The 15908-nt window shown below is 37.5% G+C and overlaps 1 protein-coding gene across 1 annotated transcript in view; it reads right to left on the bottom strand.

The window, feature by feature from the left end:
* CLSTN2 (calsyntenin 2) overlaps positions 1-15908 on the bottom strand; it is a 259996-nt gene that overhangs the window by 49168 nt on the left and 194920 nt on the right. The window contains exons 3-5 of the mRNA XM_015871212.3: positions 11439-11634; positions 8373-8581; positions 3093-3242 (exon numbers count right to left, since the gene is read on the bottom strand). Of these exons, the coding sequence (XP_015726698.2) occupies positions 3093-3242; positions 8373-8581; positions 11439-11634 (555 nt within the window). The remainder of the gene's footprint in view (positions 1-3092; positions 3243-8372; positions 8582-11438; positions 11635-15908) is intronic.

The raw sequence follows: 15908 nt of genomic DNA, 5'->3' as shown, positions 1-15908 counted from the left end.
AAACTTAGGAAGGCAGACACTGACTCCCCAGTGTGGGGGAAGGGGAATGCCAATGGGAAAAACTTGATTAAAATCAGCCCTGTTAAGCCTGGCAGAAGTTAGTCTTCATATGGATTTTTTTATTCAACAGGCCTTACAGAATTCTCTAAAGAAACGGCAAAAACAGGTTACTCTGAAAAAAATAAAGCTTGTGGTACACAGGGGATTCATCTAGTAAGGATCTTATGAATCTTCCTTGGGATTACTTGACTTTTCTATTTCTGATCTTGATGCAAAACCATATTAACTACTGTTGCTGATGAAGAAACTGGAAGGTAATTCTATACTGGAAGTCAATGCAAAAACAGAATATCCTGAGCACAGTAGAAGATGACCTCGATAAGGTGTTAAGGAAACACTGCTTTGTGGTTACAATACAAAGTACCAGTTCATGCTCAGGTACTTCTTCAGTAAATTCGTGCATCAGTACTGAAAGAATGAAATGCGGAAAAAGAGCTGAATCCACTAGGTGAACAGTATGCCCATAAACGACCAGTCTGACATGGCCAGACAAAAACAACAACAAACAACACAATAATCTTGGACAATACATCACAGTGCCTTTCTAGGGAAAGGCCACAGTAAAAGAGACATACAAGAACACTTACCTGGAATATTCACGTGTGTTTAGCCAAAGGACATAAGCAGAATTAGCTGAGGAAGTGCAGTTCTATCTTAAAAATGAGATTGAAACTGATTTGTCTGCTTTGTCTAACTATGTCTGGTAGGTAAATGAAAGAACAATAACTGTACAAGTACTGAAAATGAGTACAAATTCACATAACCTGTGAGCCCCACAACTTGAGGTACTCAGCATTTCAATTAAATTTCAAATGCCTAAAAAAGATAAGACTAGATATTCTACTAAAGAGTGTGATTTAATTTAACAGCTCGACGTGAGCATTTCATTATAATTACCCTGGTTTAATGACACATACACAGCAGCTCCAGGATTAGAGTGGCATAAAGTCATAAAGCAATAACTTTCATTTTAAAAAATGGGCAAATATCTTCTACAGCTAAAACGATACAAGCATTACATTTTAAACTGCCAGGTACATGCATGGAATGAGAATGGAAGTCGATTTTTATTGAGTCAAGAAGATTTATTTATATATCTATTAAGTTTTCAAACTTGTTCCTCGGGACTAGGAACAGTTTTCTGATTCTGTTATGTAAGGTTTCTGTAGCTGACCAACCTCTTTCATGCAAAGTCTACTATAAAAAATATCTATGAACTATGTGTACTCACAAATGTTCTAAGATCCCTCTGCTACTGAAACAGAAGGTCCTGCCCTTCTCCGAACAAAAGGAAGATTATATTTCAGCAAGAGAAGCAAGCTGATGCGACCTTTATATGGTCTCTGAATGACTAGCTGACCTGAATGATGCGATAGCAATGTGCCTTCTGGTGGCAGAAAAGCCATAGGCCACCACCTTAATAAGCCATACATCATTCATTACAAACAGAACATGCAATTGATTTATAAAAAAATCTCTAACAAGAATAGTATCAATCTATTAAGTAGATTAATGGAAGTTTCTACTTCTGAAGTACTTCACCAAACATAAAGTGAAACAGAATTTTTAAGGAACACAATGCTCTGCTAAAATATATTGTGCACAAAACTCAGGTAATTGGGTACAGCTTTTGTTCTGTTGTCTTTGCTATGTACTGACCCTTCCCAAGATAGTCACTGGGGACTGATTGGTCTGGGCACTGGTTGGTGTAACATAACATCTGAACTTGAGAGTTCAGATTATGACAGCTGTTACAGGAAAGAAATGGGAGGAGAAATGAAAAGAATGCACAAAACCAGTGACAGTGCAATTGCTTTCCACTAGCTGATCGATGTCCAGCTGAATCCTGAGCAGCCTCCAACCAACTCCTGTGATGCCCCTTTGGCCACCTACATTATTTAGCACGCTGTCTTATTTCATTTATTTCTGCTAACCCAATCATGGGACAAAGATTTTTTCAGTTTTATGGAAGTAATGAAAGATAATAAACTATTATGGTATTATAAACAGGTTAAATAAACACGGTCTAAGTTACAAGTTTTTTATTCTTATTTCACCTATGACCTGATATTTCTTATGAAAATGCTATACAGTTGTTTAGTTCTGCATTGCTATGGGTTTGTCTCTCCATATCTGACTAGGATAGCTACAGCTTTATAGTAGTCAATATTAATATGACAGTAAAAGTACTGCAGCAAAAACAATCATTCTGGAGGTGAACCAAAAAATGCACAGTGAAGCAAAACGTACACGGTGTCTGCTCTGTGTCAGCAGAACAGGGAAACAAAAGAAGAGCCTTAGAGGAACAGGTAGAAACACCTAGAATATACAAATGATGGTACAGAAATAGGCTGCTTAAAAAAAATCCCACAAACCAATAGATCTGGAGCTGAAAGTATCTATAATTATCACATAGCCTTTCCTAATGGGCAATCAGCAACTGGCTGAAGTTTAACAAAGGCAAGTGCTGTATTGTGTGCCTGGGATAGGGCAGCAGGGATGTAAAAACACTAAATATCTTCTATTCCTACTCTCCCTCCAGATTTCTTCTCTAAGTAATGGAAAAATTACCAAGTAAGCTTTTCTTAGTCAATTTCCTTCTATCAGCAGTTACAGGTATTGGTTCAAAATGAAAAACACCATCGACTATGTGACTACAATCACCTTTAGAAATAAGTAGGTTTTAAAAATATGTATCTATGAAGGAAATGAAGATTTTTTTTGAAAGAATTATGCTGCATCTTGCATTCAAATTACAATTACTGACTTGATAGTGAAGAACTAATGTCTCACACCCAACTGTTCACTTAAGGGTCTTATATCCTGAGAAGACAAACACCATCCACTTGCACCACGTCATTCAACCTGCAGACTTGCCAGCAAAACAAAGCAGTCACCTTGCCAACAGACAGAAAGATACAATTCCACAGGCAAGGAATAAGTTAAGGCAGAAAATATCTGAACTATCTGTTCAGATTTGCCCAGGGATACAAGGGGGGTTTGGATGAGATATACAAGCTATTAAACCTTACCTTGCCAGCCTGGTTTGCACACTGGTTTGACGTTAACTTGTACTAAGACATCTTCTCTTGCATGTTTTTGTCCACAGTCAAAAGCTGTTACCATTATCTCATACTGATGCTGTTTATCATAGTTTAGCTTCTCAGTGTTTCTGATGTTACCTACAGATTCAATAAAAGATAACATTCAGCAATTTTTGACTAAGCATATGTGGATTATCACATTGAAGGTGGAGTTAATCAAATCATAAGCTCTTTGAACAAAAAGGACATCCACAGGCAGGACAGTTACAAGGAGTGGGCAGTACTTTATTCCTTTACTGGATGAAGGGAAGTTATCATACAAGTTACAACTTTACTAGTCTTTACTAACATAAGGACACATAGGGGCACGTCTGTATTAGAAAACATCTGCTCAACATATTCTTTAGTAAGACTAAGACTACTTAATGATTCATCTTCAAATGCAAAGTATGAGTAGATGCAACCTTATTTTCCATGTCTTCCCAGAACACACTGCATTAATGTGGCAGCTGTACTTGTACTCTTCAGATCTAACGCTGAATATAACTCCAGCCCAAGTATTGTTTCCCCTTAAAGTTATTACCCTTTAAAAGTGAGAGATATTTAACCCCTTTCCCTGGGTTATAACAGTAAGGTGCAGAATTACCTTCTACAGAAGAAAGCTCAGCAGTATGTGACGTGACAGAATTGAGCTACCACATGGAAAATAAAACTCAGCAATAACAGAAATTACCTGCTGAACCTGACACACGTATGAAGGTGACAAATCACCTGCTTCAGGATCAAAGAAATAACTTTCACAAAGAAATGCCTTTCTCAGAGTACTTCCTGCAAGACTGGGAGATTGCTGTGTAACTCTATGATCATGTAACTAAAAGAGTTCAGCATTTTAATTTTGCCCATTTCCACTGAAATGTCCTCATTGCTCAAAACAAAATTTGAGAACGTATAGTGTATTTGACACATCTGCACTTGGTCATTATACCATCTCTTTGAATGAGGATGCTTACTCTGGATCAACACTCCACCTAAACGTGGAAGTACAGATGTCCAAAATTGTTTAGGCCAGATTTGAAAGGAGGAGCACCCAAATCTTCAATTTTAGTCAAAGCACTGTGGTCTGATTTCCATCAGAGTATGTCACTGACACTGCTTTTGTTTTCTTTTAAAAGAATATAGAGGCTGGAGAGAGCAGACAAATGAGCCTTCATAAGGAAGTCTTAATCTAGACATCCGATAGTAAAGACTAATAACATGTATCTTTCTGATGCACATTTACCATCTCTGAGCCTAAAACTATTCAGACTACTATTATAAAGCATTTTGAAAGCTTTTCAGGTCAGACCTGGAAGAAGACTTTTGTTGCAGTTATCACTGACTTATAGTTCAAAATTTGTAGTTTAAAATTACCATTACTTCTGCAATCATAAATTAGGCTCAACCCCTATTTTGTATTGATTCTTAGACTTCTCTCTTTCTGAGCATGCACTACATGTTTAAGAGGATTTGGTTTACACACAATTATTCATTCAGTATCTGCTAAGTTGTTCTTTACTTGTAAATACACACATTTTTATTCTACCCTATTTGATTCTCCTTAGTATTATTTTAGTCCTTAATCATCAGAGGTAATTCAAGAAATCAAAATTGCCTAAATCAAAAGCTAGATTTTGCTTGGCACATGAACTGTCTGCTAAGATTAGTAAGCCACACATCATATTTACATTTCATTAAATCCCCAAGATTTGTACATCATTATTGTCTTTTAAGATTTGGACTACAAAGATTCTGACTATTAGCTTTCATGGGAGGTCATTTGGATGCCCTGTAGGTATTACTGCAATTCAGCAATACCCGAAATATTCAATTTTTCTGTTATCTCTGATGCTTTATACTACTTTGTTATTTTACAATTTCTGATTAAAAGTAGACACAGATGGTAAGCATTATAAACACTAAGAACTATAGCACTGTAAACAAAGACTAATGTTTCAGCAATAGACTGAGAGTTTCTATTTGCATCTCATCCATGAACAGAAATGGAATCAATAAAAAAGGAAATTTCAATGGGAAAAGTAAGTACTTCTCTACACAATTCACAATCGATTTTCTTCCAGCTTTCCAAACATTGGCCTTTTTTTCCTGGAAACACCCAGAGCTACAACAGGCTTAAAAACAAAACAGAAACTAATAAGTGACAACAGAAATATGAATAGTATTGTGCAAGGACACACACATTTGCACGTGTGTTTTTTCAGGGGCAGTTTTGAGAGCAGTCTGATACAGACATCCCTGTTTCATGAGTATCTTTCATTCTATTTTAAATATCTTATTCACAAGAACAGGAGAAAGACTCAACTTCTCTACTACTGCAATTCCAATTTGAATTTCATGCTTACTTTCTGTACACACAGGGAGTTTGAACTTGAACCTCCTAACAATTGCACGACACCAGAGCTATCAATGCTGCACAAATGGCTTCTGACTTCAGTCTGCTCACAGGAGCAACAGCTCAACATTTTTGGCAGCTGTATTTGACCATATGTCAATAGGATGAGTATGAATTCTTCTCAGAAACACGCACTTTTCTAAGATAATGGAAAGAAATTGTGAAGCAATAAATAAATTAAAACTACATGCAAATAGTTAACTATGAAGTTTCACTTTTGTAACAATATCAGGACTTCATAGGTTCTAACACAGATTTCAGTGCTGTAAAGGTGACCTTGCAAGGCTCTGCTCAGGTCTGTTTACAGAGATAAGTGACTTGACAAAACCTGTACTGATTTCATCTTTACACTGAGCAATCTGAACATGTATTTCTAAGCACTTCCCAGGGATTGGGCAAGTAGCTTCCTCCTCTCTAAGATGGGTATAAGTAATAGAAACCAAACGTCTTCTCCAAAGCCAGAGCACAGTTCAGTCATAAAAGAATTAGTGTCAACATATGAATTCTTGAAGCATCTAACTGTGTTTCTTGACCAGACAAAAAAAGGCATACAAAAATATTGTTGTGCCGACATTACAAATAGAACTAAGGATTATGGCTGAATCTGGCAATATTGACATGATGATAAGTGATGGTTGGGATTCTCTGCCAAGACAACTAGACTGAGCTGCATGTGCACGTCTCTTAAAATACGTTTTATACCTTTTTATCCTAGTTTCTTGTGAAGCAAAGCACAGATTTTTCTTTTACCATTATATGATTGTATTTAACTGTTTTTCAGCCAAGAGTTCATTATCTTCTAAATCAGGTTCCATATGCAAAAAGATCAATCTTAGGAATACTAGACTTCCTTCACATGAAATAATTTTCATCGGAAATTAAAAGCAGAGTCAAAGTTGCCAAATTTAAATGGGAAGGCTTATTTTACTTTTCTTTAGGTGCACGACCCACTAAGGTCTATACTGAATGCTGCTTCCTGTGCCATTGCTGGGTGTTTATCAGTTTGTGGCTCACACAATTCGGTGATGTGAAGTACACTGTGCATGGCTGCAGTCTGGAGGGTTCTCTCTTTCTTTCTGTAAATGATTTCTGCAATGTGTAATACAATTTTTCAAGACAACAAAACATTCCCTGGACTGATATAGATACAAGAAGTAAATTTTGCCTAATAAGGATATAATCTACCAAGAGGCAAAAAAGCTATGGCAAAGCATCTTCATCTATCTCAAAGTCTATTAATGGCTATTTTCAAAGGTTTGCAGTCCAAAAAAACACAGCAACATATGAATCAATAGTTGCATTTTTTTCATTGCAAACCCCTTTACTTTTGGAGTCTTCTGCAGTTTTTAGCTTTGATTCGAAGCACTTGATCGAATAGCCACTCTAGGCACTGAAATACCACACCCATATTTCTGAAAACTGGGAAAAAAAAGCGTAACTTCTACGAGACACAATGACATGACTTTCACTAGAATGGAGACCTAAGATTTGTTTTTCACAATGGGCAAAAAGCTATAAACAAAACCCTAATTAGCACAGCATTAACAGACACAGTCCCAAGCATCTCACACATCTATTTTAATATATCCCACAGGTAACAAAAATGGGGACAGTGCCAAACAATTTGCATCACAGAAAGCTTGTATCTGCTGGCAAAGAGACACATTCTGAGCAGTGAAATGCGTTGGAACTAAGCAACACATTTCTGTCACAAAATAAAAGTGCAACCATTTATTCTCCGTCTCTAATCCCAGTGGGCTTAAGCAATTACCATTATCTTAAAAAATTGCAAATTAGACTGCAATTACTGTTGATTGTGGCAGCAGTGTTCTTTTAGTGAACAAATAGATCAAAAAGTTATTAACTGAATTCATGACCGAGAAACTGCATGTATTATAACCTAACACCAATTATTCTTGGTCTTTAAAGGCATTTTTAAGTCAATTTCCTGTTGTCTTTGCTGGAAAGCAGGTCACAAGCACATGGGGACAAATACGTAACCAAAGACACTTAACATTTAATGGGCTTCTGTTCATGCCTCTGACATAAAAGAAGCCATGATCACTCAAGAGCCAGCTGCACTGTGAGATAAGACCTGAAAAGGCATAAGGAATTGGAATGTCTGCTCCATGCAATGCTCATTATTGTCTATTATTTAACCACTATAAGTCACAAGCCTGTTCATGAAGTCACCTAAACAGCTCAATATTTCCTTAAACACAGACATACTCGTGATTACATCTTTTATACAATATAGAGAATGCTTGTCTCCAAACAATAGTATTAAAACAAGTGGTATTTCCCCACCAACACCATTTACACTGCACTGATGCTAACAGGTCATTATCAGATTAGAACTGTGAACTACTAACCATAGTCAGTATAGTGCCCATTCTGCATTTAGACCCCATTCCAGAGAGTTTGGAAGACTGGGACTAGCTATAAAATTGCAAATAAATTAAGTTGGCCTACATGCTGCACTACAAAATACAATCTCTTGCACAGGAAACCAGATTTTAGACAACTAAGAGAACAGACTGACTGTCAGAGAAAGGTATTGCACATCCAAACAACCATTTTTTTTCACATCCATGATGCATATTATTATGGCTCTTTCTGATCATATCAAATGTATATAGGATGCAATTTCCCAATGTTACAGTTTCTTCATTCTCAAAGATGAGAATAGGATTAATTTCTTGAGTTAAATTGCACAGGGCTGGAATTTCAGCTGGTATCAATTGTTAATTATACATTATCTGCAAAAAATAGCACTTATCTGTCCCAAAAATTACAGTTAGATCTTTCTCCATACTCACCATTTCTGTCGATAGCAAAAGGAACATCTGTTGTGACAATTTCATAATTGCAGATCTGGCTGTACTGTGGGGAACAGTCCTCATCTATGGCTTCTACCTGCAGTATGCTGTCATAGATTTTTCCCTCTGTTACAGTGGCCTTATACATACTCTCCTTGAAAGCTGGTGAAAACTCATTAACATCCTTTACTTGGATATGGACAACTGCCCTAAAATAGGTAAGAAAAGAAATCAAAGAGAAAACAGTTTAGAATGACTTCAAGTAAGATCATGTTTATTAGCAGTTCACTTTCTTAAAAGGACTGACAAAAAAAATGTATAGAAGAATATATTGGCATCTGCTAAAATGAGATATCACTGAATTCCTGTATTTAACTTGCCCAACTTAATACCTTAAATTTCTGTAGGTAAAAACACTGTGCTAAAGGCATCAGGGAGAGGAATTACCTGCTAAAATTGTGCTGTCACTTAACACGGAGCCCAGCAGAAAGTTGATAATATTAAATCAGGTCAAAATGGGTCCTTAATTGTGTGTGTGTGTGTGTTGGGGGGGGGGGGGGGGAGGGGAGGTGTTGAAAAAGCATCTTAAATACATATTATCTAAAAATTGTCAATTCATGGCACTCTTCAATATAAAGTAGTTCCCCCTCTGCTGATTATAACTACCTAATGACTTAATTAGTTACAATATTTCTAATTTGCCTTCAAAAGGAAAGAGTCGTGTCAATATTTGAAACTGAAATGCTTGGTAGCATTTAAAGAGAAAAATGATGCAACACAAGCTGTATACTGATATAGGACTGAGATTCCCCATTAAATCCCAAGACACTAATTTACTTGCAAATCTAAGAACTGGATCCTTGCTGTTGGCACTTCTTATCAAGATAATGACTGCACCACATTATCAATACGCGCATTATGGTAAGCCTCTGAGGGTAAAAAAAAACAGAGATTTTCTGTATTTAATATGCTAAATATGAGAGTACTCAACTGAAACAACTTTGTATCTTGTTGGATAAGCCATAATTAGACCAAATTTTCCTAGTCTAACACTTAGTAGCTCATTACTGATGTGAGTGAAAAATGCTACAAAAATTAACAGTAGCAAGGAAAAATTGTTTATGTAACTTCATGAACATTGATATTGCAGACTTCTTTCTAGATGTACACTCTTTTAAAACATCCTAAAAGAGTTCAGAATGCATTACAGAGCTAATGAAAATTTTAATTGTCTGGATGAATAAAAGGAAGAACTATTAATCATTTAAGTGGCTCTTAGGAAAATGAACAGTTGTACAGGAGTTATACATCAATATCTGAGTCAATGACAAATGGTCTGGAGCTTGGTTTCATGAACTGGAGGGGGGAAAGGGTACTGCCTTTACTTAAAAGTTATGCAGGAAACTGGCTCCACAGTAAAAAGTACCACCTATTCACCTTCAATACCCCTTCACAACCACAGGATGTGAATTCCTCTGGGACCTGCTGTCCAAAAGCTGAGGACAAAAATCCACTGTGCAAAGGCAACACTGCAATAGCTTATACATATGCACATAGTAAAAATTGTCAATTTGTCTTTTCTTACCATTTCAAATGAGATGAACTGAGATAATACTTAGAATTTCTAAGTATCAAGAAAAAGCCAGGTTCTATTTCCTGGATGATCTGTTTAGCCAGTGTATTTAATATAAAAGCAAGAATGGAAAAGTTAACCAAAACTGAGATACACATCTCCACTTAGACTGTTTAAAAGGCTTAGTTGGAACGAGTGCAGAGTAAGTCGAACTGTCAGAGGCAAAAAAACAAAAACAAAAACCCTCTAAGTTAAAAGTGGGCAAACTATTGTGACAACTAATCACCTTGGTTTAACTGCTTTTTACGTGACTACAGTACAAACATCCTGTTTGCCAAATTGGAGTAAAAGGCATTTGATGGATGGACCACTCACTGGAGAAGGAATTGGCTGGATGCTCACACTCAGAAAGTTGCGGTCAACTGCTCAATATCTAAATGGACACTGATCAAGTGGTATTCCTAAGGGAGCAGTATTGGGACTAGTTTTATTTAACACCTTTGTATGTGACATGGACTGTGGGATCAAGTAAACCCTCAGCAACTTTGCAGATGACACCAAACTGAGTGGTGCAGTTGACATGCTAGAGGGAAGGGATGCTATCCAGAAGGACCTATACAGGCTTGAGAAGTGGGCCCATGCCAACCTCATCAAGTTCAACAAGTTCAAGTGCAAAGTTCTGCCTTGGGTTGGGGCAATCCCAAGCACAGATACAGGCTGGGTGGAGAATGGCTTGAGAGCAGCCCTGAGGCGAAGGATTTGGGAGTGTTGGTTGATGAAAGATTCAATATGAGCCAGCACTGAGGACTTGCACCTCCAAAGGCCAAGCATATCCTGCATCAAGAGAAGTGTGACCAGCAGGTCAAGGGAAATGATTCTGCCTCTCTATCCTGCACTCATGAGACCCCACCTGGAGAGTACTGTGTCCAGATCTGAAGCCCCGACACAAGAACATTGAGCTGTTGGTCCAGAGGAGGGCCATGAAGATTATCAGAGAGCTGGAGCTCCTCTTCTATGAGGAAGGCTAAGAGATCTGGAGCCCTTTAGTCTGGAGAAGGCTCCAGGGGGACCTTAAAGCAGCCTCCCAGTACCTGAAGGGGCCTACAGGAAGCTGGGGAGGAACATTTTATAAGGGCAGGTAGTGACAGGACAAGGGGAAATGGTTTTAAACTGGAAGAGGGTAGATTTAGACTAGGTATTATAAAGAAACTCTTCACTGTGAGGGTGGTGACTCTCTGGAACAGGCTTCCCAGTGAGGTTGCAAATGCCCCCTACCTGGAAGCATTCAAGGCCAGGCTGGATGGGCGTTCGAGCAACCTGGTCTAGAGGGAGGTATCCCTGACTACAGCAGGGGTTTGGAATTAGATGAAGGTTCATTTAAAGGTCTGTTCCATCCCAAACCATTCTATGGTTCTATAAAAAGGGTCCCTTCAATCTGATTTGTACCATAGAGTTAATGTACAACAAAGCAAATAAATCTCATTTTCACCTACTTGTGAGATTTCTTCCAGTTTACTCCACTTGGTCCTGATCCACAGTCATAGGCTTGAATGATGAATGTGTATTCTTTCTGCAGCTCACAATCAATAGGACTTCTTGCTCGAAGACGACCTTCTCCAGATGTCTTGTTTAGCACAACAGCTTCAAAGGGCATTTCTTGTCCATGAATTTTAAAAGCACATATCTCACCTGTGAGGAACAAGATGAATACAATACAAATATTAAAATATATAAATATATATACATTAAAATATATAAACATAATACAAAACAGCCAGAATCTAATGCATCATAGTACCACTGGAGATATTAGCACTGATCTGTATTTCATGTGCTGTTAAGAATAGAGCAATACTGACTCAAGTAGAAGATTAACATGTATCTACAAGGGATGGTGGCCATGCGTTTGTGGAGATTGATGGGATGAGAGCAGATCTGGTCACGTCCTTTCATCATCTGTCACTACAGAATGGGTTCTTAACACTCCAGAAACCATTCTCTAGATATGGCAGCAGGCTAAATTTTGAGTCTTCTTAAAGAAGACTGTGCTTAGTTAAATGAGAACAGCACAAAGAAAAAGGAAAATATTTTAGAGGTGATCTTTTCTAACTGCTGTCACTGCTTCCTGCAGACACTCGAGCTAGCAGGTGGTAGCAGATGTTCAGATTCTTGCAGTTTAGCTACCAACAGTGAAAAAACTAATGATGCAGAACATAAGCACATTCAAAATACATCTTGCTTTATTTACACACATATATCATCTTTGGAACAGAAGTAGTCAAAGGGAACCAGGCAAGTGTCCCTTTTGGACACTGCAGTCACCCACCCACACTCACAAACCCGTACAAGAATGCCTTCTTGTCAGCAACTCACTCTCTCAACAGTCTCCTAACAGAAATGGTCTACAGCATCTCTCAGAGGAATACTATGTAATAAAATAGATGGTAGAGCAATGTCTAAAAAATAGATTTGGACACAGAAGACAACAACAAAAAATACAGATCTCAAAAGGGATCTCACAGTTTCCAATGATTTTTCCCTTATATATCTATTTATATATATATGTAGATATACACACACACATACATATATTTACCCTTTATGCTGGCAATGATACGCATGCTGAACTCATTTTTAGCCTCTCCAGAATCCAACTTTAAAAATGGAACTTCTACACAAAGACCAATGTGGCTTAAATATTTTTATGACACATTAAACACATGCTCTTTTATGAGCAAGTCAGTCTCAAGACATGCATTATGGAGTCAGAGCTGTATCCCAGTCACATAATCTATTCCCATTTATTTTCAATTTGCACTTGAGGCCTTTTGGCAATCTCCTTGCCAATCATGTCTGAATCAACTGCCAAATTCTAAATTAACTCTGAATCCATGACCTCTAATTCAAGTGTTAACTGACCTCTCTTTTGTTCTAGAATACATTGTTTGTTTTCAGAGAAGATGCTAGCCAATGACTTCATAGAAATGACAGAGTTCATAATTCCAATTATGAAGGTAATAAAAACATGAGGAGGGTTTGAGTGTTTGTATTTTTAAGGGGATAGGTGCGAAGGTAGAAGTTCGGTATGCTTAGGGTATGAATAAAGGCCTTCAGGATATTCCCTCACCTACTGCTCTTCCCTTGATTACAATGGAAGCTGGGGCTGAGCTCAGGTACATACCCTGACATTTAAGCAGATGAATCCCACAATTAACTCTTGTTATCAGTCCTATGACTGTTTTTACAGTGTCCACATGCAGTTGTTTTACTAATTATGAGGCACAGAGAAAACACACTGTTTACTTGGACATTTGTTCACTCCAGCCCCTCACTCAAATGGCACGAAAGGGCTGTGTGGTATGTCAGGATGGATGAAGGATGTGTTCTATTCCAGGCTCTCTTCAGTTAGTGCTCAGTGAGCCTGGAGCTGTAGAAGAAGGAAGGGATTTTGTCTTAAAAATCAAACTTTGGAGAAGATTTAGCCTTTGCATCACCATATAAGCAAGCTTCACAGTGCTTATGATCTGTTCTATAGGAAACAAAGCATAGAAGGAGGCTGAAATGAATCAGTTTGTTTAGCTTTGATCACTGGCACAGATCACTGAATGATATTTAGAATGAATCTAAAATGATACTGTGGATTTCAATTTTTTAAGTGTGGGACATTTAATAGAAGAATATTACTTATATTCTGTAACAGTGGCTTCTCAATAAAAATAAGCTATCTTCAGATGCCCAATCTATCAACAGAAATCCTAACTTCAGTGTTTTGCATTTATTATTTTATTGATCCACAGCATTTGCAGACATTAAGCCCACATTCTTGAAAAACAGAAATAGCTCCAGGCAGGAAAAAAGCAACCTCTGCCTTTGAATGTTTATCATTTTTTCCTTTCCAAACGTAGAGGGCTGATGCAAAGCAATTATAGAAGCAGGATAAGTTCTAATTAGTTTTCAATGAGTACTTAGGAAGGTTCCAAATCTTGCTTCTATGCTGGAAATTCCAGCCTTATTTAGAAGACAACTCTAATTTTGTCTTCCATGTCCACATTTGCCAAAGATAAAATAATGACAGCTGCACAAATACTGGGAGATATTTGTAAACATAGTGCAAAAAAACCCATACACATACTTCTGGATTTTGGTTACAGCAACCTATTTATATGAAAATAATAGCATATATTTTTAAGAACTAGTTAAGAATTTACAGAGAATGAGTTCTACTGCTGTTTCTAAAGGAATAAGTTAATCCTAAAAATGCATGGTAGTTGTAATGAGTCTAAAAAGGTGCCCTAATGATTCTATTTTTAACAGAATTGATCAGCTGTAACAAAAGTAAACGACATCTGTCTTCACACCATAAAACACATGCAGATATAAAGAACTACTGTCAGACATTACAAATAATTTATTTAAAATATAACAAAGATTATTTTTAACTGCAAAATGGAGCCATTGGGCTTTATTTTTTAATCCCAGACAGGCTAACTCCAGACCTAGTTGATACCTGGAAGAACTGTGCCAAGCTTATGTTACTTACCGGGCTTTGCTTCCCACAAACACTAAGTAATTATGCAGCTGCACAATACTGAGAAACTACAGGAATAGCGAAACGCTGTCAAAGAGGTCAAATCTCACTAGATGGCTAACATTCACATCAAGACCTTATAAAAGCCCAACAACAAGAAAAGCTGCAGTTCTATTTTTCACCTTTCGAATAGCAGTAAATAAAAAATGAGGCACAAACCTCACGGAAAACAGGTTTCATTAGCTCACTGCTGACAAAATGACTCATTAACATTCATATCCTCTTCTGATATTATTACTTTCCATACTTTTACTATATTTCTATGCACATTCCCTCGGGATGCACAAATCAGCATAGCTGATCATATATTTAGAATTAAGGATGTGGCACTATAGGTTTTACATATCCTGAATGGGCTCCACAATATAAGAAGGATAGTAAAGTATTTGGAAAGCATCCAGAGAAGAGCCACAAAGCTTGTAGCAGGGCAGGAAGGCATGCCCTGTGACATCAACCCGATGTCTGTTTTCTCCAACACATAGCATGTACATGCAGCTGATATTGGTTTTTTTCAGTCAGTTTGGTTAGGGGGTTGGGTTTTTTTGTTTGCTTGTTTTTGTTTTTTTGTTGTTTTTTTTTTTTATGCAACTGCCCACGATAACAACTGTACACGAGTTTCTCCTTTTGAATCCAGCAAACACCTCCTGCAGTGCACAGCTGCCGACCTCTAAAGTGTCTCAGTGCCACTGGCAAGGCTTACTGCTTTGACAAGATTTTCTATGATAAGCTGTAACTACTGTTTAAATAATTATGGAACACAGAAGGTTGGGATTTGAAAGGAAATAGAGTAGTTGTTTGGAAAAAAGAAAGCGGAGTGATAGAGAAGTAAAATATCTTTAAGGATAAAAATTATTAAGGAAGGCAGTAACTACAGTGAAGGCTTTTCCAGATCACTGAAGCCAATGCTATTAAACTCATCCTGAAATACTTAAAGCCAGGAAGCTATACTGAAATGACAAGCAAAGGAAGGTGCTGATATCCCAATAAAATACAAAAAAATATTACTTCCTCATATCTAATTTTACAAGCAGCAAGCTCTGCAAAGCAAGAGCATAAATCCACTGTTACCCTTCCTATTCCATTCCTACAATTTGAAATTGGGAAATGGAAGAAGCTGCGCTGCACTTCCAGTGATTCATTGTTGCCATAAGCCCATACCCAACTAACCAGTCTCATTCTGCTGATGCAGGGAACAAGCGCTCAGGATAAAGAGATAGTTGTGCAGTTAACCTACAAGTGCAGCCATATCTGGCTTTCATCCTGGCTCTATGATAAGCTTCCTAGGGAATTCACTTAGGCCATGAAGGCACCCAGCAACAGAAACTGGAAAAGCTACTCTATATTTTTTTAATATAGAAGCTTGTTTAATAAATAT

Source organism: Coturnix japonica, chromosome 12 (assembly GCF_054131305.1).
Source record: "Coturnix japonica strain WE chromosome 12, WE-NBRP24, whole genome shotgun sequence".
NCBI classification, from domain to species: Eukaryota; Metazoa; Chordata; class Aves; order Galliformes; family Phasianidae; genus Coturnix; species Coturnix japonica.
Note: the sequence above shows the minus strand (reverse complement) of the source record. Positions and strands in the feature narration are given on the sequence as shown.